The 27,720-nt window shown below is 32.7% G+C and overlaps 2 protein-coding genes across 3 annotated transcripts in view; one reads left to right on the forward strand and one right to left on the reverse strand.

Moving 5' to 3' along the window:
- Window positions 1-2,238: 2,238 nt before the first annotated feature.
- LOC131129259 (uncharacterized) overlaps window positions 2,239-27,720 on the reverse strand; it is a 90,509-nt gene continuing 65,027 nt past the window's right edge. The window contains exon 5 of one of the 2 annotated variants that reach the window (XM_058072592.1): window positions 2,239-2,939. The gene's annotated coding sequence lies outside the window, so the exon portion shown is untranslated. Of the gene's footprint in view, window positions 2,940-22,055; window positions 27,409-27,720 lie in introns of those variants that run through there. The other variant, XM_058072590.1, reaches the window with a different exon arrangement.
- Window positions 8,593-27,720, forward strand: part of LOC131129258 (cAMP-specific 3',5'-cyclic phosphodiesterase 4D-like) — a 116,128-nt gene continuing 97,000 nt past the window's right edge. Inside the window, exons 1-2 of the mRNA XM_058072584.1 lie at window positions 8,593-8,775; window positions 21,512-21,560. Of these exons, the coding sequence (XP_057928567.1) occupies window positions 21,546-21,560 (15 nt within the window). The 5' untranslated portion in view covers window positions 8,593-8,775; window positions 21,512-21,545. The remainder of the gene's footprint in view (window positions 8,776-21,511; window positions 21,561-27,720) is intronic.

A 27,720-nucleotide genomic window follows, 5' to 3' on the forward strand; every position in this document is an offset into this window, starting at 1 on the left:
CCTGCTCTTAAGGATGTACCATGTCAATGTGTGCCGGGGGTGGGGAGGGGTAGGGTAGGGTAGGGTAGGGTGGGGTTGCCAGTCTTGTACCTTCTCATGATGGCACCAGCAGTGATGTACCTGATCGTACTCGTATCCATGTTGGCTGTGACCATCAGTCAGGGTAAGTCGCACTTTTTGCATTTTTATATATTTGTATACAAACAACAGCATTAGGGTATACGTCTTACATATATATAATATATATATATATATATATATATATATATATATATATATATATATATATATATATATATATATATATATATATATATATATATATATATATATATATATATATATAAGGACCCAGAAGGACCCTTTTAGCACTTATTCATATTTGTTGTAATGTTGTGAAGTTATATGAATAATGTCGTAAAGTTACGACAATAATGTCAAAGTTCTGAAAATAATGTCGTAAAGGTACGACAATAACGTAAAAAGTTACAATAATCAAGTCGTAAAGTTACGAGAATAATGTCATAAAGTTCTGAAAATAATGTTGTAAAGGTACGACAATAACGTGTAAAGTTACAATAATAATGTCGTAAAGTTACGAGAATAATGTAGTAAGGTTACGAGAATAATGTTGGCAAGGTACGACAATAATGTGTAAAGGTATGATAATAATGTAGTAAGGTTACGAGAATAATGTCATAAGGTTATGACAATAATGTGTAAAGTTATGATAATAATGTCGTAAAGTTACGAGAATAATGTCATAAGGTTATGACAATAATGTGTAAAGTTATGATAATAATGTCGTAAAGTTACGAGAATAATGTCATAAGGTTATGACAATAATGTGTAAAGGTATGATAATAATGTCGTAAAGTTACTAGAATAATGTCATAAGGTTACGAGAATAATGTTGGAAAGTTATGAACATAATGTCATAAAGTTACGAGAATAATGTCATAAGGTTACGACAATAATGTGTAAAGTTATGATAATAATGTCGTAAAGTTACAAGAATAATGTTGGAAAGTTACGAGAATAATGTCGTAAAGTAACGATAATGATGTCATAAAGTTATGATAATAATGTCGTAAGGTTACGAGAATACTGTTGGAAAGTTACGAGAATAATGTTGTAAAGGTATGAGAATAATGTTGGAAAGTTCCGATAATAATGTTGTAACGTAACGATAATAATGTCGTAAAGTTATGAGAATAATGTCGTATGGTAATGAGAATAATGTCGTAAGGTTACGAGAATAATGTTGGAAAGTTACGAGAATAATGTTGTAAAGGTACGACAATGATGTGTAAAGTTACGATAATAATGTCGTAAAGTTACGAGAATAATGTTACGATAATAATGTCGTAAAGTTATGAGAATAATGTTGTAAAGGTAGGACAATAATGTGTAAAGTTATGATAATAATGTCGTAAACTTACGAGAATAATGTTACGATAATAATGTCGTAAAGTTATGAGAATAATGTCGTAAGGTTACGAGAATAATGTTGTAAAGGTACGACAATAATGTTGTAAAGGTACGACAATAATGTGTAAAGGTACGATAATAATGTCATAAAGTTACGAGAATAATGTCATGAAATGTCGTAAAGTTACAAAAATAATGTTACGAGAATAATGTTGTAAAGTTACGATAATAATGTTGTAAAGTTAGGAGAATAATGTTGTAAAGGTAGGACAATAATGTGTAAAGTTACGAGAATAATGTTACGATAATAATGTCATAAAGTTATGAGAATAATGTTACAATAATAATGTCGTAAAGTTATGAGAATAATGTCGTAAGGTTACGAGAATAATGTTGTAAAGGTACGATATTAATGTCATAAAGTTACGAGAATAATGTCAGAAGATTACAAGAATAATGTTGTAAAGTTATGAAAATAATGTTGTAAAGTTACGAGAATAATGTGTAAAGTTACGATAATAATGTTGTAAAGTTACGATAATAATGTTGTAAAGTTACGATAATAATGTTGTAAAGTTACGAGAATAATGTCGTAAAGTTACGAGAATAATGTTGTAAGGTTACGATAATAATGTTGTAAAGTTACGATAATAATGTCGTAAAGTTACGAGAATAATGTCGTATGGTGACGAGAATATTGTCGTAAATTTTGAAGAAAAAAAAGTAGTAATATTAAGGAAATAAGTCGTAAATGTACAACTTTTTATCAAGCTGTACATTTACAACTTAATTCTCGTAAATTTATGACTTAATTCTCGTAAATTAACATTTTTTTCTAATAAATAAATAAAACTTTATTCCCCTCATATTACATTATTTTTTTTCTTGTAAATTGACATCATTATTCTCATGAATTTATCAAAATGTTCGACTGTAAATAAATAAATACATTTAGCAGTGAAATCGTTTTTTTTCCATGTGTTTGTTGAATTCCAGACACCGCCTTCCCTTCCACCGCCAAACAGACGCCATGGATGACGCTCACCTCTTGGTCGACCCCCCCAAACGGGGGGGGTTGGACCAGTGACCCCACACAGCAGCGAGCCACGTCACAAGACTCACCCTCGCCTTCACGAACCACCGACAGGAAGCGAGAGAGCGGGACTCCGGTTACCGGGTCGGCGTCCGACGATACCGCGCCTCTTCTTCTTTCGACATTCTCAGCGACTGTTACCGACGTCACGACTCACCACGACACGGACAGCCAAGGTCAGCCCAGCAATATCAATACACTTCCTGTTTAAAGTCACGACAATTTTAATTAATTTTAATTAATTTTTAATTAATCTGTCTCGCTCTCAGCTCCTCCACACGTCTTTGATAAGGACGACTTGAGGGCCAACCCTGGACTGGTAGCCATCATCTCCATCTTCTGCATCATCCTGACCCTTGTGTTGATCGTTGCCATGGTGAAATGTTTACATTCGCCGAGACCCGACTTTGAGAGGCTGGAAGATGTTCCCATGGTGAGTTTGCTTAATGCATAAATATTAATTAAAAATATTATTAATAAATATTAATATTAATACCTAAAAAAATTTTAAATGTTTTTTTTAAATTTTCCAAATATTTCAACTTTCTTCAAAATGTTCTTTTAGTAATATTATGATTTTATTCACATAATATTAGAAGTTTTTTCCCAACCTAATTTTCAAAAAATTACAAATCAATTTCATAATTTTACAACTTTGAAGAATATTCTTTAATATTTCCAGTCATTGGTTCTAAAATATATATAAAAATATATAAAAAATAATTTTCATAATATTGTGAGTTTATTCTTGTCAAAATTTTTTCTCAATATTTTGACTTTATTCTCGCAAAATTACAGCTGATTTTCCAGTTCTGTTAACTATTTCAACTTTCTTCTTGTAAGTTTCTATGCCGCTTATCCTCACTAGGATTGTGGGGGTGCTGGAGCCTATCCCAGCTGTCTTCGGGCGAGAGAGGCGGGGTACACCCTGGACTGGTGGCCAGCCAATCAATTTTTCAAAATATATATTTTTTTAATTTTCCAAATATTTCAACTTTCTTCAAAATGTTCTTTTAGTAATATTATGATTTTATTCACATAATATTAGAACTTTTTCCCCAACCTAATTTTCAAAAAATTACAAATCAATTTCATAATTTTACAACTTTGAAGAATATTCTTTAATATTTCCAGTCATTGCTTCTAAAATATATATAAAAATATATAAAAAAATAATTTTCATAATATTGTGAGTTTATTCTCGTTCAAATTTTTTTCTCAATATTTTGACTTTATTCTTGCAAAATTACAGCTGATTTTCCAATGTAAGTTTCTATGCCGCTTATCCTCACTAGGATTGTGGGGGTATGCTGGAGCCTATCCCAGCTGACTTCATGGCGAAAGGCGGGGTACACCCTGGACTGGTGGCCAGCCAATCAATTTTTCAAAATATATATTTTTTTAATTTTCCAAATATTTCAACTTTCTTCAAAATGTTCTTTTAGTAATATTATGATTTTATTCACATAATATTAGAACTTTTTCCCAACCTAATTTTCAAAAAATTACAAATCTATTTCATAATTTTACAACTTTGAAGAATATTCTTTAATATTTCCAGTCATTGCTTCTAAAATGACATTATTTTTTTTCATAATATTACAAGTTTATTCTCCTCAAATTGCCAATTTTTTTCTCAATATTTTGACTTTATTCTTGCAAAATTACAGCTGATTTTCCAGTTCTGTTAACTATTTCAACTTTCTTCTTGTAAGTTTCTATGCCGCTTATCCTCACTTGGATTGTGGGGGTATGCTGGAGCCTATCCCAGCTGACTTCAGGCGAGAGAGGCGGGGTTCAACCTGGACTGGTGGCCAGCCAATCACAGGGCACATATAGACAAACAACCATTCACACTCACATTCATACCTATGGACAATTTGGAGTCGCTAATTAACCTAGCATGTTTTTGGAATGTGGGAGGAAACCGGAGTACCCGGAGAAAACCCACGCATGCACGGGGAGAACATGCAAACTCCACACAGAGCTAACCGAGGGTGGAATTGAACTCGGGTCTCCTAGCTGTGAAGCCTGTGTGCTAACCACTTTACCTCTGTGCAGCCCTGGTTCAGTATATTTTTCATCAAAATAGTAGTCATGCCAAAATGTTGTGTTGCTGCTGGATGTTCACAGTATCCGAGTGATACTGTCGTGGGGGTGCTGGAGCCTATCCCAGCTGTCTTCGGGCGAGAGAGGCGGGGTACACCCTGGACTGGTGGCCAGCCAATCACAGGGCACATATAGACAAACAACCATTCACACTCACATTCATACCTATGGACAATTTGGAGTCGCTAATTAACCTAGCATGTTTTTTTTTTTTGGAATGTGGGAGAAAAAACACGCATACACGGGGAGAACATGCAAACTCCACACAGAAATAACCGAGGGTGGAATTGAACTCGGGTCTCCTCGCTGTGAGGCATGCGTGCTAACCACTTGTCCACTGTGCAGCCCGCAAACTGTACACAAGATTAATCAGAGGCGCTAGTCTCTCATCCGGGCTGCAAACACTGATTAGGTGATGATTGGCAGATAAGAGGCGGGTTTAATAAATGACAGCAAAAGTGACGTCGGAAAAGGAAAGAGGAGGGAAGTTAGCACGCGGCCGGTTGAGCAGCCTCGTTAGCGTTTAGTGGAAGTCTAAAGTGCTGATTCATTTGAATTTCCTGTTCGTTTGTTGTGTTGTTGCAACACCACTAAAATATGGAAGGAGGTCAGAAAGAAGGAAAAGTTTATTTTTTATTATCGGCGTTTAGTGAAATGGTACAATCACATGACATGAAAAAATAAAGCACTGTTAATATTATACCATGATAATGCAATATTTTTGTTAATATGTCAACTTTCATTCTGTAAAGTCGAGGAAATTCCGTTTTTTTTTTTTACAGGAAATTTTTCCTGTCTGTCAAACATTAGCAGCATTTCTTTAAATGCTGTATTAAAGAGCAGCATTTCTTTTGCAATGACGCACACCATTTGTTTTTACTTTACCGAGCTCTCCATCTCACTGTGTATTTTTTTCCCCAGATGGGAATACTGGGGGGGGGGGCTGCTAGCTAACTAGCAATTAGCATGTAGGTAGCATGTTAGCATGGAGAAAACATTACGCATGCACGGGGAGAACATGCAAACTCCACACAGAGATGGCCGAGGGTGGAATTGAACTCAGGTCTCCTAGCTGAGGCCTGCTGAGGCCTGTGCGCTAACCACTTGACCGCCGTGCAACCTGTCCTTTACATTACTAAACATATTTTTTTTATTTTCATAATATATTTTTTTAATGAATTAAATTAAATAAATTATATTAATTTTAATAAAATAATTTTCTTTTTTTCCATTTTTTTGTTTTATGCTTTCATAATATATTTTTTAAATAAATTAAATAAAATAAATTACATTAATTTTAATAAAATAATTTTCTTTTTTTTCCATTTTTTTGTTTTATGCTCTCCTAGCTGTGGCCTGCTGAGGCCTGTGCGCTAACCACTTGACCGCCGTGCAACTTGTCCTTTACATTACTAAACTTATTTTTTATTTTCATAATAATTAAAAAAAAATAATTTAAATAAATTATATATTGATAAAAAATAAATAAATTAAAAAAATTTTAATAAAATAATTTTCATTATTTTTTTTATATTTTTGTTTTATGCTCACTCTTTGTCTCTTCCACATCTACCGCTACTTCTACCGCTTATCCTCATGAGGGTCGCGGTGCGCTAACCACTAGACCGCCGTGCAACCTGTCCTTTACATTACTAAACATATTTTTTTATTTTCATAATATTTTTTAAATAAATTAAATAAAATAAATTATATATTAATAAAAATAAATAAATTATATAAATTTTAATAAAATACTTTTCATTATTTTGTTTCATATTTTTGTTTTATGCTCAAATCTACCGCTTATCCTCGCGAGGGTCGCAGTGCGCTAACCACTAGACTCCCGTGCAACCTGTCCTTTACATTACTAAACATATTTTTTTATTTTCATCATATATTTTTTTAATAAATTAAATTAAATTAATTATACATTAATAAATAAATAAATTAAATAAATTTTAATAAAATAATTTTCATTATTTTTTTACATTTTTGTTTTATGCTCACTCTTTGTCTCTTCCACATCTACCGCTACTTCTACCGCTTATCCTCATGAGGGTCGCGGTGCGCTAACCACTAGACCGCCGTGCAACCTGTCCTTTACATTACTAAACATATTTTTTTTTCATAATAAATTTTAAATAAATTAAATTAATTATATATTAATAAAAAATTTAAATAAATAAATACATTTTAATAAAATAATTTTCATAATTTTTTTTCTTCATATTTTTGTTTTATGCTCACTCTTTGTCTCTTCCACATCGATCTCGACCCCACCCACCCATTGCCACAGATACATTACAGTCCTGTATGAATGGAGCATTGCATTATGACAAGAATGTGTTTTTTTTTTTTATCTTTCCAGGACAAAATGAATGAAGGATCTCCGTTTGCTCGCTACTCCAAATAATACGTCAAGAGACAACAACAAAGCATCATCAGCGGCTCAAGTCTCCCTGCACGGCACTTTCTTATCAGCGAATACTTATCATGTTCAATAATAATATATAATGTTATCAAAATGACAGAATGGAACAATTTGAAAAATATATCTATATATGTGTTGATGTTTTTATTCCCTTGAACATAAAAAAACAACAATATTTTAACAGCACATGTTAAAACAGCGGCGTACGTCCGATGAATGAACATCCACATACGTCAAATATGGCTTCCTATTTTGCAATTGCTGACTCATGCTTATGTTATGCCCCCTATTGTTGTCGTCCCCTCACACGTCGAGTTTCCTGTGCAACATGACTCAGAGCGGTGATACGCACACACAGTTGTACGCACGTTTGGATGCTCGGTGGCAAAAAGGTCAGCCTGGCGACACGACAAGACACGACACGACACAACACGACCCACATGATTTTAATGACATTTCCTATCTAACGTAACCTTAAAAACCAAGAGTCACATGACACGAGGGCAACACAATAACAGGCTATGCTGTCAGTGGAAATATTTTGAATGACATCTTTTTTAAAACCTGTTTTTTTTCTCATTTTAAAACTTTACATTAAGGTCAACTCAAATTATCTACTTTTAAAAACACAATAATTAGAAAAATTAATAAAAAAAAATTTTTGTGATGATAAAAATGCTGGTCAGTGTGACAGCCATTTTGGAATGTGCTAGCAGATTTTCTCCTTGTTTTTTTTCAATTTCTTCCTCCCACATCAACCATCTTTATCATTTTATATATGACTATATAGTCATTGTAGTAGTTTATTGACGGGAACCGTTTCTTAAGAGTCACTCGCTGAATTGAAACGGGTATCCAATTCATCACTTGAAAACACGTGAAAATTTGTGAATCGGTTACTGATTCACTTGAGTTACCGCCACTTAGCGCATGCGCATAAACTCGCTAGCCCTCTCCCATTACGTTAAGTCAACGGGTAAATGGAGGCAAGGTACCCGTGAGTCTTGTTCAGCTAAAAAAAAAAAAAAAGTGTCGAACGACTCGTTCGTGACTCGTTCACATTTGTCGTGGTAGTTCTACTAGTCGTGAAGTGCACCACGGACGACAAGATTAATCTTTTATTTCCTCTAACAAACCCCATCAAAGGAGTGGAAACCCCAAGATATCTATTCTTTGTTTTGTATTTGAAAAAAACCTGTAAAATACTCGTCCCTTATAAAGAACAAGCTGCCATGACTATAGCTAATGGGTAAGTCTAATTCATATTACATTTCGATAATAAAATTATACAACTAAATTGCTTTTCAATTAAGCGCCCATAAATTTAGACCTCTATTAATCCGTCAAATATATATATCATGTGTAAAATATGCATTTTATTGTCAATAAAGAAGTAATTCCGAGTTTAGTTAGCTAGCTAGCTAGCTAGCTAGCTGGTGAGTCCTCGTGCTCCTTGTAGTAAAGTTGTTTATCCTGTCATGTGATCTCTCGGCGACGTCACAGTGACGTCACGCCACTCGGAGCAGCAAGCAGCCAGCAGCCAGCAGCATGTAAGAGTTTGAAGTCTAACAATCCAACTAACCTGCAGCAATAAAAATGGAAGCGGCGATAAATAAGTGTGGTCGGGTGGACTCGTTGAAGGCAAAGAGGAGGTTTCGCTCCCCGCGTCGGTGAAGAGACGCCATCGACGGACGGCTCCCAAGTCTCTCCGGTGAGTTAAAAGTTAGTTAAAAGTCGGAATACTTCACGTTGTTGTAGAGCCATAACCTTATTAATGTCAATAATAATGTGCGTTTCATTTACTGTGATTCCAATTGTATTTTACAGTACAGTACAATACAGTACAGTTTAATACAGCCTAACACGTAATGATAATATTGTTTTGTAATTGTGTTGTAATATAAGCAGCAACATGTGGTATGTATGTCCTTAAACTATTTATGATTTCCCTCCTGCTGTCTTTTTTATTTTTTTATCTCCTTCCTTCCACCATTTATCTGCTTCCTTTATTCTGCTGCCTCACTAAGACAGACAGACAGGGCTTGATGTTGGATTATTTCTTCTTTCCTGTATCCTGTATTTCCTGAGGGAATTTAGAACCTCCTAAGCTCGATTTTAGGGGGGGCTAAATTGCTTTTTTTTTTTTTTTGGAGAGAATAGAAATAATCAGTTCCAGCATCAAACTGCTGCCAGAATAAATCCTTAAGCAACATTGTCAACTCTGGTACAAGTGTAAAAATAAGCAAGTTAATATTTAGACACAGAAACAATAAAACACTCCAGTGTTAACTTTAATGATAAATATATAACGTGCAAGGTTTCTGTGTTTAAGTGTAAAAAGAAGTAAAAAAAAAAACTCTCAGTAAGTGATGAAAACGAGAGTTCATCCTTTGAAGTGGGCTTTGGTGGTGAAACATCACCTTCAGCGGCGTGACATCACGCGTGACATGGAGGTTTGAACTCCAAAGTTTTGTGCGTCATGAAAGGCAGGATTTTGTCACAATTTTATAACTTCACCGACCTTGAGGGCAACGTTTTTTTTTTTTTGTGCTGTAGTTCCTGTTCCTAACTTACCCTTCACCCAATTAAAATTAATATTTTGTTAGATAATACACTCATTTGCTGATGATGGTGTGATGTTTTGTTGATACGGATTAAGAGATATTGAACTGCATTCAGGCGAGGTTTTATATACATTTGCTACGCATTTTTTTTTTTTGGCATTGACTTTAATCTCTGACATAATGTGGTACCCAATTTACACGGTTAACAAATTGCAACAATCACAACATAAAAATCTTATAAATAAATGAAGAAATAATAGTAAAAAAAATAGTAAATAGAAATCAATAGTAAAAAAAATAGTAGTAAAAATAATAGAAAAAATTGTACAAAAAAATACTAAAAATTGTTTTGTAAACACAAATTTTTTTTTGTTATTAACCAGCAATTAATCGATTAATTGCTGCAGCTCCAGTTGGGTTTACAAGTTTTTGTAAACACAAAAAAATGTTGTTTACAAAACTATTTTTTTTGTACTATGTTTTAAGTATTTTTTACTATTATTTTTACGATAAATTTTTTTACCATTTTTTTCTATTTATTTATTTATTTATAAGATTTTTATGTTGTGATTGTTGCAATTTGTTAACCGTGTAAATTGGGTGCCACATTATGTCAGAGATTAAAGTCAATGCCAAAAAAAAAAGCCATTTAGTTCGATTTCTTTTGGATGCGTAGCAAGTGTGCCATTAATTGCTTACCAAAAATAGCTGCCGATTAATTGGGTAATCGATTAAACAGCAATTAATCGTTTATTGAAAAAATTTTTTTGGCGTTGACTTTAATCACTGACATAATGTGGCACCCAATTTACACTGTTAACAAATTGCAACAATCACAACATAATAAATAATGATAATAATTTATAAATAAATGAAGAAATAATAGTAAAAAAAATAGTAAAAAAATTAATAGTAAAAATAATAGTAAAAAAATAGTTTTGTAAACACAATTTGTTTTGTTATTAATCGGCAATTAATCGATTAATTGCTGTTTAATCGATCACCCAATTACTCGACAGCTATTTTGGTAAGCAATTAATGGCACACTTGCTACAACATAAAAATCTTATAAATGAAGAAATAATAGTAAAAAATAGTCAAAAAAATTAATAGTAAAAATAGTCAAAAAAATAGTACAAAAAAATAGTAAAAATAGTTTTGTAAACACAATTTTTTGTTATTAATTGGCAATTAATCAATTAATTGCTGTTTAATCGATTACCCAATTAATCGACAGCTATTTTGGTAAGCAATTAATGGCATCCAAAAGAAATCAAACTAAATGACTTTAATCTCTTTAATAATGTGGCACCCAATTTACATGTTTAACAAATTGCAAAAACCACAACATAAAAATCTTATAAATAAATGAATAAATAATAGTCAAAAAAATAGTAAATAGAAAAAAATAGTAAAAAAATTAATAGTAAAAATAATAGTAAAATAGTAAAAAAATAGTAAAAACAGTTTTGTAAACACCATTTTTTTTGTGTTTACAAAAACTTGTAAACCCAACTGGAGCTGCAGCAATTAATTGATTAATTGCTGTTTAATCGATTACCCAATTAATTGACAGCTATTTTGGTAAGCAATTAATGGCACACTTGCTAGCATCCAAAAGAAATCGAACTAAATGGCTTTTTTTTTTTTTGCCGTTGACTTTAATCTCTGACATAATGTGGCACCCAATTTACACGGTTAACAAATTGCAACAATCACAACATAAAAATCTTATCAATAAATGAAGAAATAATACCAAATAGTAAAAAAAAAATAATAGTAAAAATAGTAAAAAAAAAAGTAAAAATTGTTTTGTAAACACAAAAGATTTTTGTGTTTACAAAAAAAAACTTACAAAAAACCCAACTGGAGCTGCAGCAATTAATCGATTAATTGCTGTTTAATCGAATACCCAATTAATCGACAGCTATTTTGGTAAACAATTTAATCTTTTTTAAAATTGAAATATGCAAATATCCACATATTTGTCCATCCAACCATCCATTTTTTATACCGCTTATCTTCACTAGGATTGCGAGGGTATGCTGGAGCCTATCCCAGCTGACCTTGAGCGAGTGGCGGGGTACAGCCCGGACTATTATGTCTGTGTTGTAGCCAAAACACAAAGATATTCACACAGATCAGCTTTGACTGTGGAAAACAGTAAACAATTCCTTTCTGTTATGTCGCCAACCCAACCACTAACAAAAGGTTTGCTTCATACTTTCCATTTGACAAGATATTTTTTTACGATTTAACTTTATTTTAACAGAATATCGAAGCGGCAACCTGGTGTTTGTGCACTTATTTGCTCTGTCAGTTCAAATCTTCTATTTCTGAATAAATATGCAGGCAATCAATGAATTATTGACTAATTGTTGCCCTGGTAATAAGTATTTTTAATATACTGTATATAGGATACATTTTTTGCCAGTTTTGGCGCCCCCTGGAGGGCACGTCGCTCTTAGCATCTGTTTTATATTGCCGAATGGAACAACTGCTTCTGCCTGCATTGGGTTGCTTTTAGCATCATTAATAGCATCCTTAAATTAAAATCTCTTTATGTGATACTTGGTAGAAGAAGTTGAACCCCCCCCCCCCCCCCCCCCCCCACGACTGACACAAAGTAATAAGACTGAATACAAAAGCCGTGTCAACAACAGGACTATTACTATGGCTGTGGTTTACAGTGGTGTACAGTTGCACCACATGATACTCGGAGCTGCTTCTAATGTTTCTTTACCATGGGGGTGTCCAAAGTGTGGCCAGGGGACACTTTGCGGTACACAGCTGTTTTTTTTTATTGGCGCTCAGCACATTCGAAATATATAATAAAACAAGAAAAGTAATGAAAAAAACAGAAAAAAAATAGAATTTTAAAAATGCAAATAAAGTCAAAATATTAGTCATAATTTAGAGGATTAATTATAGAGCCTACTCTGGTTTCCTCCCACATTCCAAAAACATGCTAGGTTAATTGGCGACTGCAAATTGTCCATAGGTATGAATGTGAGTGTGAATGGTTGTTTGTCTATATGTGCCCTGTGATTGGCTGGCTGGCCACCAGTCCAGGGTGAACCCCGCCTTTCGCCCTGAAGTCAGCTGGGATAGGCTCCAGCATACCCCCACAATCCTAGTGAGGATAAGCGGCATAGAAACTTCCAAGAAGAAAGTTGAAATAGTTAACAGAACTGGAAAATCAGCTGTAATTTTGCAAGAATAAAGTCAAAATATTGAGAAAAAAATGGCAATTTGACGAGAATAAACTTGTAATATTATGAACGGAATGAACGCAACGAACGGAAATTAAATTACATTTAAAGAATATTCTTCAAAGTTGTAAAATTATGAAATAGATTTGTATTTTTTTGAAAATTAGGTTGGGGAAAAAGTTCTAATATTATGTGAATAAAATTCAGTCCAGGGTGTACCACGATTCTTGCCCAAAGACTTTTATATTTTTATTTTTATTTTTATTTTTATTTTTATTTTTATTTTTATTTTTATTTTTATTTTTATTTTTATTTTTATTTTTATTTTTATTTTTATTTTTATTTTTATTTTTATTTTTATTTTTATTTTTATTTTTATTTTTATTTTTATTGTAAGCGTTAGAAAATGAATGAATGAATTTTCGAGTCATAAAGTCATACTTTTAGTCACATTTTTAAGTCTCATTTGGGAGGAAGAAAATGTAATTTTAGAAGCATAAACTTGAAATATTAAAGAAATGAAGTTATTTCTTGAAAATTAGTTTGGGGTACTGTAAAATCTAAAATAATACGATAATAAAGTCATATTACGAAACAAAAAAATGACGAGTAGAATGTTAAAATATGCAAAATAAAGTTGTTAATAAACCAAATATTATATTAGTAAATAATACAAGTTAGTCATTAAAGAAACAGTAACAAAATTGGGAAAAAAGCAGTCAATATGATAGCTTTTTTTTTTACCACATTTATTACTACAGGAGCATTGGATATAGTTTTTAAATGTACTAAAATTGGAGTTAAAATGGATGAGACCATAAGTTTGAATTGAGGTATAAGCAGGTTAAGTCAAGCATGCAGTGAATGCACCACGGCCCTTAGGCTTCTTAGGCGTCATCACTTCTTTCTATCCATTAGGTGGCACTCTGTTCCTGCAGTATTCGCCATCCTCAACATGCATATCTGAAAAATTGAAATGGGAAATGACTATAGGTTTATTTTTCTTAGAAGAAACACCTCATGGGGTTAAATGTGAAATAGTGGTCACGGTGACAGGTGACGGTGGTAAATGTCAGCTGCTCTCTTTCCTCCTCTGCTGTCTGTCTTATGACATCCATTGCAGAAAAAATATCACTTGTCATAGTTCTTTAGAGAATTCCCTTCGACTGCTTTCCGATTCTACGTCTGACAAGATAACGACACGTTGACATTTTTGCCTTCTGATACCGCTGATATCGGTTCCTACAGCTTATGTCATCTTTTTGGGACTTTTATCTAGTTTTTCAATGCTTAATACATAGTTTTTATTGAGGTCTTCCTACATTTTTTTAAATGTTTTTTTAATTTTCCAAATATTTCAACTTTCTTTAAAATTTTCTTTTAGTAATATTATGATTTTAATTAATTTAATTTTCAAAAAATTACAAATCTATTTCATAATTTTACAACTTTGAAGAATATTCTTTAATATTTCCAGTCATTGCTTCTAAAATGAAAAAAAATATATATGATGAAAAAAAGTTCATTTTCATAATATTGGAGATTATTCTCGTCAAATTGCCAATTTTTTTCTCAGTCATTGCCGGAGAAAACCCAAAATGTTAAAATTTCCAAATATTTAAACTTTCTTCAAAATTTTCTTTTAGTACTTTTTCCCCAACCTAATTTTCAAAAAATTACAAATCTATTTCATAATTTTACAACTTTATTCTTTAATATTTCCAGTCATTGCTTTTAAAATGAAAAAAAAATATTATGAAATTTTTTTTTCATAATATTGCGAGTTTATTCTCGTCAAATTGCCATTTTTTTTCTCAATATTTTGACTTTATTCTTGCAAAATTACAGCTGATTTTCCAGTTCTGTTAACTATTTCAACTTTCTTCTTGGAAGTTTCTATGCCGCTTATCCTCACTAGGATTGTGGGGGTATGCTGGAGCCTATCCCAGCTGTCTTTGGGCGAGAGAGGCGGGGTACACCCTGGACTGGTGGCCAGCCAATCATAGGGCACATATAGACAAACAACCATACACACTCACATTCATACCTATGGACAATTTGGAGTCGCCAGTTAGCATGTTTAGCATGTTAGCAAACTAGCATGTTTTTGGAATGTGGGAGGAAACCAGAGTACCCGGGGAAAACCCATGCTTAATACATAGCTTATATTGAGGTCTTCCTACATACATTTTTTCCCCCAAATATTTCAACTTTCTTCAAAATTTTTTGTAATTTTTTAAAATAATATTATGATTTTATTCACATAATATTTGAACTTTTTCCCCAATCTACTTTTCCAAAAAATTACAAATCCATTTCATAATTTTACAACTTTGAAGAATATTCTTTAATATTTCCAGTCATTGCTTCTAAAATGAAAAAAATATATATTATGAAAAAAAAGTAAATTTTCATAATATTGGCGATTATTCTCGTCAAATTCCCGATTTTTCTCTCAATATTTTGACTTTATTCTTGCAAAATTACAGCTGATTTTCCGCTTATCCTCACTAGGATCGTGGGGGTATGCTGGAGCCTATCCCACCTGATAGGACCCAGGACTGGTGGCCAGCCAATCACAGGGCACATATAGACAAACAACCATTCACACTCACATTCATACCTATGGACAATTTGGAGTCGCTAATTAACCTAGCATGTTTTTGGAATGTGGGAGGAAACCGGAGTACCCGGAGAAAACCCAAAATGTTTAATGTTCAAAATATTTCAACTTTCTTCAAAATTTTCTTTTAGTAATATTATGATTTTATTCACATCATATTAGAACTTTTTCCCCAACCTCATTTTCAAAAAATGACAATTCAATTTCATAATTTTACAGCTTTGAAGAATATTCTTTAATATTTCCAGTCATTGCTCCTAAAATGAAAAAAAAAATATTACGAAAAAAAGTTAATTTTCATAATATTGGAGATTATTCACTGCAAATTCCCAAATTTTTTCTTAATATTTTGACTTTACTCTTGCAAAATTACAGCTGATTTTCCGCTTATCCTCACTAGGATCGTGGGGGTATGCTGGAGCCTATCCCACCTGATAGGACCCTGGACTGGTGGCCAGCCAATCACAGGGCACATATAGACAAACAACCATTCACACTCACATTCATACCTATGGACAATTTGGAGTCGCTAATTAACCTAGCATGTTTTTGGAATGTGGGAGGAAACCGGAGTACCCGGAGAAAACCCACGCATGCACGGGGAGAACATGCAGACTTCACACAGAGATAGCTGAGGGTGGAATTGAACTCTGGTCTCCTAGCTGTGAGGTCTGCACGCTAACCACTCGACCACCGTGCCCCCCCAAATATTTCAACTTTCTTCAAAATTTTTAGTAATTTCTTTTAATAATATTATGATTTTATTCACATAATATTTGAACTTTTTCCCCAATCTACTTTTCCAAAAAATTACAAATCCATTTCATAATTTTACAACTTTGAAGAATGTTCTTTAATATTTCCAGTCATTGCTTCTAAAATGAATATGAATATATTATGAAAAAAGTAAATTTTCATAATATTGGCGATTATTCTCGTCAAATTCCCGATTTTTCTCTCAATATTTTGACTTTATTCTTGCAAAATTACAGCTGATTTTCCAGTTCTGTTAACTATTTCAACTTTCTTCTTGTAAGTTTCTATGCCGCTTATCCTCACTAGGATTGTGGGGGTATGCTGGAACCTATCCCAGCTGATAGGACCCTGGACTGGTGGCCGGCCAATCACAGGGCACATATAGACAAACAACCATTCACACTCAACATTCATACCTATGGACAATTTGGAGTCGCCGATTGAGTGGGATTGAACTCATGTCTCCTAGCTGTGAGACCTACGTGCTAACCACTCATCCACCGTGCAGCCTCTTTTCTTTTCATTTACTCGGTTGTCTTAAAAACAAGCAACAACTGTGTTTAGCCAAGTGGCCAAGCATGTCTCCAGACGTGAACCCAATTCAGCACCAGGAGCACAAGGTGGCAACCGTCACCAGCTTTTCCAAGCTGTACACAGACTACTCCAAATGAACTGTATTTACAATCATGAATGTTTAGCATTGTGTGACAATCACGTTTTCCCCCCCCTCAGCGGATTTACAGTTTGATGACTAAACTCTTGAACGTTGCTCAGACTCTTTGAGGCCTTATCAGCTTTTGTTATAACCCGTCATATCTAGTTTGCGTCACTGCGGCGATACCATCACAGGACGTTTTGTTTTCACTTCATGATGGCTGACTTATTTTTTATTTTTTATTATTTTAATTTTAATTTTAATTTTAATTTTAATTTTTCTGGAGTGATTTGTATTAGAATTTTCATTTATTTATTTTAATGTACAACCAATCCAGGGTGTACCGTGCCTCTTGTCCAAAGACAATTTTAATTTTAATTAAAAAATTAATTTTAATTTTAATTTTAATTTTAATTTGTCTGGAGTGATTTGTATTAGAATTTGTATTTATTTATTTTAATTTTATTTTAATGTACAACCAATCCAGGGTGTACTGTGCCTCTTGGCCAATTTTAATTTTAATTTTAATTTTAATTTTAATTTTAATTTTAATTTTAATTTTAATTTTAATTTTAATTTTAATTTTAATTTTAATTTTAATTTTAATTTTAATTTTAATTTTAATTTTAATATCCGCAGACTTTTTCTTGTTTGGAAATCATCGGAGAGCTGATTTCCGAATATCATTTGAATCACTTCAAAGCTTTTTTATTGACTTAAAAATCTAAAAGGTAGCCAGCCATTCATTTTCTATGCCGCTTATCCTCACGAGGGTCGCAGATATGCTGGAGTGATTTGTATTAGAATTTTCATTTATTTACTTTAATGTACAACCAATCCAGGGTGTACCGTGCCTCTTGCCCAAAGACTATTTTAATTTTAATTTTAATTTTAATTTTAATTTTAATTTTAATTTTAATTTTAATTTTAATTTTAATTTTAATTTTAATATCCGCAGACTTTTTCTTGTTTGGAAATCATCGGAGACCTGATTTCCGAATATCATTTGAATCACTTCTAAGCATTTTTATTGACTTTAAAATCTAAAAGGTTTGCACAGGAAGTACCTCAGGAAAACACTGTGCTGTTTATTTAAATGGAATGGAGATTTTTTTTTGTAGCAGCGGGAGAAAGCTGTATGCTTGCTGCATGTCTGCAATACTAATGAGCACCATATTAGGTTTTTGCATGATGGCCGTCATAAAAGGTTGTTGACCTTCCTCAAGCAGTTAGAGTCCTTAGTGGGCTACTAATAAGATGACTCATTAGGATTGAAGAGCTGGTTAATTTGAGCGTTCATTTGAACATTTGTGGTTGTTTTCACATTGTGTGAGGGATACAGCTGATGGATGATTTAGATACACTATTTCATCTTCCAGGAAAATGACACCAACGGGGATTTATACTGATTTGACTTCCCTCGGCTCCAGCTCCCATTGTTGTTTCTCAGTCAGTAGTCCTTTAAGTAGTTATGAAGTTATCAAGTAATTATGAAGTGATTTGTAGCCAGCCATTCATTTTCTATGCCGCTTATCCTCACGAGGGTCGCAGATATGCTGGAGTGATTTGTATTAGAATTTTCATTTATTTATTTTAATGTACAACCAATCCAGGGTGTACCGTGCCTCTTGCCCAAAGACAATTTTAATTTTAATTTTAATTTTAATTTTAATTTTAATTTTAATTTTAATTTTAATTTTAATTTTAATTTTAATTTTAATTTTAATTTTAATTTTAATTTTAATTTTTCTGGAGTGATTTGTATTAGAATTTTTATTTATTTATTTAAATTTTATTTTAATGTACAACCAATCCAGGGTGTACCGTGCCTCTTGGCCAATTTTAATTTTAATTTTAATTTTAATTTTAATTTTAATTTTAATTTTAATTTTAATTTTAATTTTAATTTTAATTTTAATTTTAATTTTAATTTTAATTTTAATTTTAATTTTAATTTTAATTTGTCTGGAGTGATTTGTATTAGAATTTTCATTTATTTATTTATATTAATTTTATTTTAATGTACAACCAATCCAGGGTGTACCGTGCCTCTTGGCCAATTTTAATTTTAATTTTAATTTTAATTTTAATTTTAATTTTAATTTTAATTTTAATTTTAATTTTAATTTTAATTTTAATTTTAATTTTAATTTTAATTTTAATTTTAATTTCTCAGTCAGTAGTCCCTTAATTCAAGTAATTATGAAGTGATTTGTATCCAGCCATTCATTTTCTATGCCGCTTATCCTCACGAGGGTCGCAGATATGCTGGAGTGATTTGTATTAGAAGTTTCATTTATTTATTTTAATGTACAACCAATCCAGGGTGTACCGTGCCTCTTGCCCAAAGACAATTTTAATTTTAATTTTAATTTTAATTTTAATTTTAATTTTAATTTTAATTTTAATTTTAATTTTAATTTTAATTTTAATTTTAATTTTAATTTTAATTTTAATTTTAATTTGTCTGGAGTGATTTGTATTAGAATTTTTATTTATTTATTTAAATTTTATTTTAATGTACAACCAATCCAGGGTGTACCGTGCCTCTTGGCCAATTTTAATTTTAATTTTAATTTTAATTTTAATTTTAATTTTAATTTTAATTTTAATTTTAATTTTAATTTTAATTTTAATTTTAATTTTAATTTTAATTTTAATTTTAATTTTAATTTTAATTTTAATTTTTGGTTTCTCAGTCAGTAGTCCCTTAATTCAAGTAATTATGAAGTGATTTGTATCCAGCCATTCATTTTCTATGCCGCTTATCCTCACAAGGGTCGCAGATATGCTGGAGTGATTTGTATTAGAATTTTTATTCATTTATTTGAATTTTATTTTAATGTTTATTTTTATGACAATTGGCTGGCGACGAGTCCAGGGTTTACCGCGCCTTTTGCCTGAAGATAATTTTTAATTTTTAATTTTTAATTTTTAATTTTTAATTTTTAATTTTTAATTTTTAATTTTTAATTTTTAATTTTTAATTTTTAATTTTTAATTTTTAATTTTTTGAAACTTCATTTCTTTAATAGTTAAAGTTTATGCTTCTAAAATTATTTTTCTTCCTCCCGAATGAGACTTAAAAATCAACAAATTCAATCAAAGGCCTGCACATTCTTGTCATTTTTCAACTGTTTTTAAGATTGTGCTCAGAAGGGTAAAATAGGTCATTCCCAGTTCTGCCCATTAATTGGCCATTCTTTCGCATAGGTCATTGGGCAAAGGGCAATAGGGCAATATATCATAAATGCTGTCATGATAGCGAGGCTTTCAGAGGTTGGTGGTTCTTTCCAGTTAATTGGAAGCAGGCGGTTGTGATTTCCCAAATGTCAAAACTAACATGACAAGAGGTCCTTGGTCCTCGGTATGAGTTCCTTTCCTGCGACGGCGAAGTCAGTTGAGTTTTAGTTAAAGTCACTCACACTGTACACAGAACACATGAAGGATATATGAAATACAGTAATTAAAAGACGAAGTATATGAAACGAAATACATGTGTTTCAGGAAAGACATATGACCATGCTTAGTTATCACTGTCCATTTCTGTCTGCCCCTTTTTACTGTAGTGCATTATTAATAATTTATGGGGGTGCGTCGTAACCACAAAATGTCCTAACTACAGGTGTCAAATTAGTGATGAATTAATTAGAATAATATTATTTAGTGCTTTTTTATTTTAAAAAAAATTCCTTGATGCACTGCCATTAGACAAGTCTACCTCTTTTTACTTTAGTGAATTATTAAAAATTTATGGGGGTGCGTCGTAACCACAAAATGTCCTAACTACGGGTGTCAAATTAGTGATTAATTAATTAAAATAATATTATTTAGTGCTTTTTTTATGTAAAAAAATTCCTTGATGCACTGCCATCAGACAAGTCTGCCTCTTTTTACAGTAGTGCATTATTAATAATTTATGGGGGTGCGTCGTAACCACAAAATGTCCTAACTACGGGTGTCAAATTAGTGATTAATTAATTAAAATAATATTATTTAGTGCTTTTTTATAAAAAAAAAATCCTTGATGTAGTGCCATCAGACAAGTCTGCATCTTTTTACTGTAGTGCATTATTAATAATTTATGGGGGTGCGTCATAACCACAAAATGTCCTAACTACGGGTGTCAAAGTAGTGATTAATTAATTAAAATAATATTATTTAGTGCTTTTTTTATGTAAAAAAATTCCTTGATGCACTGCCATCAGACAAGTCTGCCTCTTTTTACTGTAGTGCATTATTAAAAATTATTTTAAAAAATGTCCTATGTGTGTCAAATTAGTGATTAATTAATTAGATTAATATTATTTAGTGTTTTTTTTATTTTTTTAAATTTCCTTGATTCACTGCCATCAGACAAATCTGCCTCTTTTTACTGTAGTGCATTATTAAAAATTATTAAAAAAAATATCCTCACTACGGGTGTCAAACTAGTGATTAATTAATTTGATTAATATTATTTAGTGTTTTGTATTTTTTAAAAAATTCCTTGATGCACTGCCATCAGACAAATCTGCCTCTTTTTACTGTAGTGCATTATTAAAAATTATAAAAAAAAATGTCCTAACTAATTAGTTGTGATTAATTAATTAGAATAATATTATTTCAATGACAGGACGTTTTTTCTTTTGTTTCAGCTGCTGTCTTGCTGCAACAACTTGACTGGCGTCAATGTCTTGGCTTGAGGTAAACACACACACACACACACACACACACACACACACACAGTGGGTAACAAAAAGTAATATATGGTCATATTTATCCTAACAATAAACCGCTAAGCTGCCATGACAAGATGAATTACTGCCTAATTGTGTTCCCTTTGAGGTACATAGGAAATATAATTACTCAGTCATGGTAGCTTATAACCCTTAAGAGAATATTTTTGTTAATTTATGTGACTATTAGACATGACACGGAATGAATGCATGTGAGTTATGAATATGATTAATCAGGTTTTGTCCTAACATCAAATCTCTCCAGTTATGTTCTATTACTACATGGTAATTTACGTTGTACATGCGGTACCTGTAGGTTACAGTACTACGTAAGGTATGCAGAGACAGGTTCTATTCCGGGAATGATGTTAATCACAGCCTTTGCACCCGCGCGTGTCATTATGTATTCAGTATGGGTGAAAGTTTTCTAGCTTTGCTTGCCCCCCCCCCCCCCCCTCCCCCCCCTGCTGTGATACATGTTCATAAATCAGACTCACAGTGGGACGGTCATCATGCTGCCGTTTTCCCACCATTGCCAGCGATTATTATTGTTATTATTATTCACTTTCTCAATTAGGGAAATAGCAGCAGTGTTTGATTGCTCCCATGCATATTTACAATATCAGCACGTCGTAATGAAATGCTCTCATCTCTGATTACATCATGCTGGTACACACTGTGCCTGTGTGTGTGTGTGTGTGTGTGTGAGTTATTTTCAAGGCATAGTGCCATGTTGTTAAATTCCTACTCAATAAATTAATCTAATCTCACCATCTTTGTATTGGTGAATATTTGTACAAAAGTATTGGAACGCTATAAATAAAGCTATAACAGATTTCACTTTTCGGGGAAGTGTTTTTACAAAAGGGCTGCACGGTGAATTGAGTGGTTAGCGCGCATACCTCACAGCTAGGAGACCCGAGTTCAATTCCACCCTCTGTGTGGAGTTTGCACGTTCTCCCCCGTGCATGCGTGGGTTTTCTGTCAGCTGTAATTTTGCAAGAATAAAGTCAAAATATTGAGGGAAAAAAATTGGCAATTTGACGATAATAAACTATATGAATATAATATTATAAAAAATAATTTAATTTTTTAATGAAAAAAATGTCATTTTAGAAGCAATGACTGGAAATATTAAAGAATATTCTTCAAAGTTGTAAAATTATGAAATAGATTTGTAATTTTTTGAAAATTTGGTGGGAGAAAAAGTTCAAATATGTGAATAAAATCATAATATTACTAAAAGACATTTTTGAAGAAAGTTGAAATATTTGGAAAATTAAAAAAAAAACATTTTTAAAAATGTAGGAAGACCTCAATAAAAGCCATTAAATATATAAAGCTATTAAACGTGGGTTTTCTCCGGGTACTCCGGTTTCCTCCCACATTCCAAAAACATGCTAGGTTAATTAGCGACTCCAAATTGTCCATAGGTATGAATGTGAGTGTGAATGGTTGTTTGTCTATATGTGCCCTGTGATTGGTTGGCTGGCCACCAGTCCAGGGTGAACCCCGCCTCTCTCGCCCGAAGACAGCTGGGATAGGCTCCAGCACCCCCACCACAGTATCACTTGGATACTGTGAACATCCAGCAGCAACACAACATTTTGGCATGACTACTATTTTGATGAAAAATATACTGAACCAGGGCTGCACAGAGGCCGGGTGGTTAGCACACAGGTCACACAGCTCGGAGACCCGAGTTCAATTCCATTCTCAGCCATCTCTGTGTGGAGTTTGCATGTTCTCCCCGTGCATGCGTGGGTTTTCTCCGGGTACTCCGGTTTCCTCCCACATTCCAAAAACATGCTAGGTTAATTAGCGACTCCAAATTGTCCATAGGTATGAATGTGAGTGTTTGGCCCCATGGTGGGTTATTTAAGACTCTGAAAAAAAAAAATAAAACAAAAAATAAGGCAAAAAAGACATGGAATCTGACCGGGCCGATATTCAAAATGAAGTGCGAGCAGACGGACCAGTTTGACCGTACGAAAACCGAGATATTCAAAAACTGCGTTACAATTTTGGTCAAAATCGTCATTGAAAACTACGTCAAATACGAAAACCAAACCGTATCAGACATGATTTATGTTTTGCATTCTGCATCTACAGTACATCATGGCGCTGCAGTATTATTCAAGCGAATACGCGCATGCTGTGCTAAGCAGATAAAGCTAACACCGTGTGATATCTCTGAAAGACACTTCACACGCACGGACAGCGTGAAGATCAGGTGTTACTGTTTCTGGCAGGTTCAAACCTGCCACTGACTATCACTAACTTTATTTCATTTTTTTTTTTTTTTTTTTTTCCTAAAATGCCTGAATCCAGGGCTCGACAATAACGATGTACCGATGGCCCGGGGCAAGTTAAAACAAAATTGGGGCAAGTAAATCCAATCATTAATATTCCCGTCGGGCAAGTGCACTTTAGCATGCCGTACTGCCAAGAGTTTTTTTTTTTTTAAGCGGTTCTTGTTGGGTGTTGGTAAAAAACTCGGACTGCGTAATTCCGATGGTAATTTGCAAACCAATCCTTGCAAATCTTGAAATGGACCAATCAGAATCGTTTATTTAGACCGCGGTCCGTAATCCACAATCCGCGTTTTACCCACACCCGTTCTTGTTCGCGATCAACCAATCAGCGATGGTTTTACTAGGAAAACATCTGTCATGGCGACTGCCAACATCGTCTAATTCTTCAACAACTTCTGAAGGAAAACACCAAAAAGTGATGAAGCAGTGCCTCCTAAACAAGTATTTTATTAGCGGTTAGCAAATCAAATGATGGCACAGGTGAGTGAATCACATTGCTGTGACAATTTGAAGCGGTCACAATGAAACACCACCCATTAGATCCAATACCAAGTGCTGATTTTGCACAAGCTACAAAATCTAGCGGTTCAATTTCTCTGTGTATTTTTCTCACCTTTGCGTCAAAAAATTATTGTTTGACCATTGAGCATTTTTTTTCTGGATTAAAAACACTTTACTAGTACACAAATGTGTCAAATGTTTCATTGTGGTGCACAACTTATAAATATCACTGCTTACTACGATACGACTACGATGTGTAAGGTAGCATGGCTTGCCATGTTAACATACATCTCCACAAATTTTCAGACATTCCTCCAAATACAGTGCATCAGTACTATTTGATTAATTATCAGCATATATTGATATATGATATCATTATGGCAGTCTTTTCATTTTACATGGGGCAAGTTCGGGCAAGTAGTTCTCACCTTAAGGATTCCCCATGGGCAAGTCATTTTTGTTTTTAACGTAGAGCCCTGCCTGAATCAAAACTTGTTATCTTTGTTTATAACAGACAATAAACAAGGTAAAAAATGTCAAGCCACTGTGCTCATTCGATGAGACGAAACAACCCAGCGGCACCTTTTGATTTGTTTACCAAACCAGAGCACAAAAGGCTGTGATATAAAAGGCAATTTATGAAAGAAAATGATGCAGATTGGCGGCTGTCGTCGAGAGAGCCACATTTTAAGGATCTCTCTAGTGGCACGAGTGGCACTGCGGTTGAGTGCGTGTCGCATTTAAACGGCTTGAATCATTGACTTGTGAAAAGAACAGACGGTGAGCATATTTCCTGCATAATTGACTTTACCTTTCTTAATCTTCTGGATTCGGCTACAGTCGTCGGAGATATTTATTTGGAAACTTTGGAAACCGTGCATGCAATGATTTAAGTCGCAACCGCATTGGTAACTGCCGAGGAGTGGAAAATACGTTATGGATGCAACTTAATTACTTTTGTGGTCGACGGTCAGAAAAAATCAATACCCATTTCTGGGTTTTTGCATTGAAACCAAAATTGAAACGCCAACCTCGCAACGCTAGAACTGATTTAATTTTTAAAACATAATGAAACAGAATTACATTATATGTACTTTTCCTAAATAAAAACACTTTTTTGTTACTTTACTTTATTTGCCTTTTATTTAACCTACAAATGTGTCAGATCATTTTGTCTGACCCTGTATTTTTTGCTCTACTTTTATTTCAGTATTTTTATTGTAATTATTATTATTTTTTTTAAATATTTTTCTGTAATCTGTACTTTTATTTCTGTATTTTTTTGTAATTATTTTATATTTTTCTGTAATTTTTGCTCGGTGATTAAGGGTGCAGACAGGTGTGATAATGCACCTGTTTTGTAATTATTAGTATTATTTTTCATTTATATATTTTTGTAATCTGTACTTTTATTTCTGTATTTTTTTGTAATTAATTTTACATTTTTCTGTAATTTTTGCTCGGTGATTAAGGGTGCAGAAAGTGCGATAATGTACCTGTTTTTTAATTGTTAATATTATTTTTTATTTAGATTTTTTTGTAATTTGTAATCTATACTTTTATTTCTGTATTTTTTTGTAATTAATTTTATATTTTTCTGTAATTTTTGCTCGGTGATTAAGGGTGCAGACAAGTGCGATAATGTACCTGTTTTGTAATTATTATTATTTTTATTTTTTTAATTTTTCTGTAATTTGTAATCTATACTTTTATTTCTGAAATTTTTTTAATTATTTTATATTTTTCTGTAATTTTTGCTCGGTGATTAAGGGTGCAGACAAGTGCGATAATGTACCTGTTTTGTAATTATTATTATTATTTTTATATTTTTCTGTAATTTGTAATCTGTACTTTTATTTCTGCATTTTTTTTGCAATTTTATATTTTTCTGTAATTTTTGCTCGGTGATTAAGGGTGCAGACAAGTGCGATAATGTACCTGTTTTGTAATTATTACTATTATTTTTTATTTATATTTTTCTGTAATTTGTAATCTGTACTTTTATTTCTGTATTTTTTTGTAATTATTTTATATTTTTCTGCAATTTTGCTCGGTGATTAAGGGTGCAGACAAGTGCGATAATGTACCTCTTTTGTAATTATTATTATTATTATTATTATTTATTTATATTTTTCTGTAATTTGTAATCTGTACTTTTATATCTGTATTTTTTTGTAATTATTTTATATTTTTCTGTAATTTTTGCTCGGTGATTAAGGGTGCAGACAAGTGCGATAATGTACCTGTTTTGTAATTATTATTATTTTTATTTTTTTTTATTTTTCTGTAATTTGTAATCTATACTTTTATTTCTTAATTTTCTTGTAGTTATTTTATATTTTTCTGTAATTTTTGCTTGGTGATTAAGGGTGCAGACAAGTGCGATAATGTACCTGTTTTGTAATTATTATTATTATTTTTTATTTATATTTTTCTCTAATTTGTAATCTGTACTTTTATTTCTGTAATTTTTTTGTAATTATTTTATATTTTTCTGTAATTTTTGCTCGGTGATTAAGGGCAAGTGCGATAATCTACCTTTTTTTGGTCTGACAAATTTAAGTAGCTTTGATCAAATGCAAACAGCTGTCCCTACTAGCCATTTTTGCTTAGTAGGAACAGTCGATGACGGAAAAACCACTTGGTGTTCGACTCCAGGATCAACTTTTTCAGTTTATTTTCAGTTTATATTTTAGTTTTTATGTTACTACCGACCTTTTGCATCGTAGTACTGAAAAATCACTTTGGTACTTGTGAGTCAGCCACGTCGACACGGCAACAGCCCCTTGATAAAATACACAAGCGTGTCGAACAAAAGCGTAATCATTTCATTGGTTTTTCAGAGGCGGAGGCCTGCTGAGCATCTTATGGTCCCATCTGATCACACACTGGCCTTCCTGCTTCCATCTCATTCACACTTCTTGGTAGTCGCGTGTGGCGGGACATCAGCCGGGTGGTCACGCTGCCGGCTGCTTGGCTGGAAGAGAACGTGCCACTCGGCTAACAAAAACAACATGTTGAAGACACTTCTGATAACGTGCGTACATTACGTTGGGTCAAAGAGGTCTTACGTCTGAAAACGACCCATTTCTTGGGTCGTGAGCTGATTTTTTTAAATGTTATTTTCATTCCAGACGAGCATTATTTAATGGCGGGGGGACACTTGGCTGAAGTGGGTATTGATTTTTTTGTGTCGTGTGTTTTTTGCTTGGCTGCCTTGGTCTCATCTAACACGTTTAAAATAGTACTTAGGTTCCCCCTTTCACACAAGCGGGCAGAATGGATTCATCACAGTCTCATTTGTCAAGTCTG

Source organism: Doryrhamphus excisus, chromosome 5 (assembly GCF_030265055.1).
Source record: "Doryrhamphus excisus isolate RoL2022-K1 chromosome 5, RoL_Dexc_1.0, whole genome shotgun sequence".
Classification (NCBI taxonomy): domain Eukaryota; kingdom Metazoa; phylum Chordata; class Actinopteri; order Syngnathiformes; family Syngnathidae; genus Doryrhamphus; species Doryrhamphus excisus.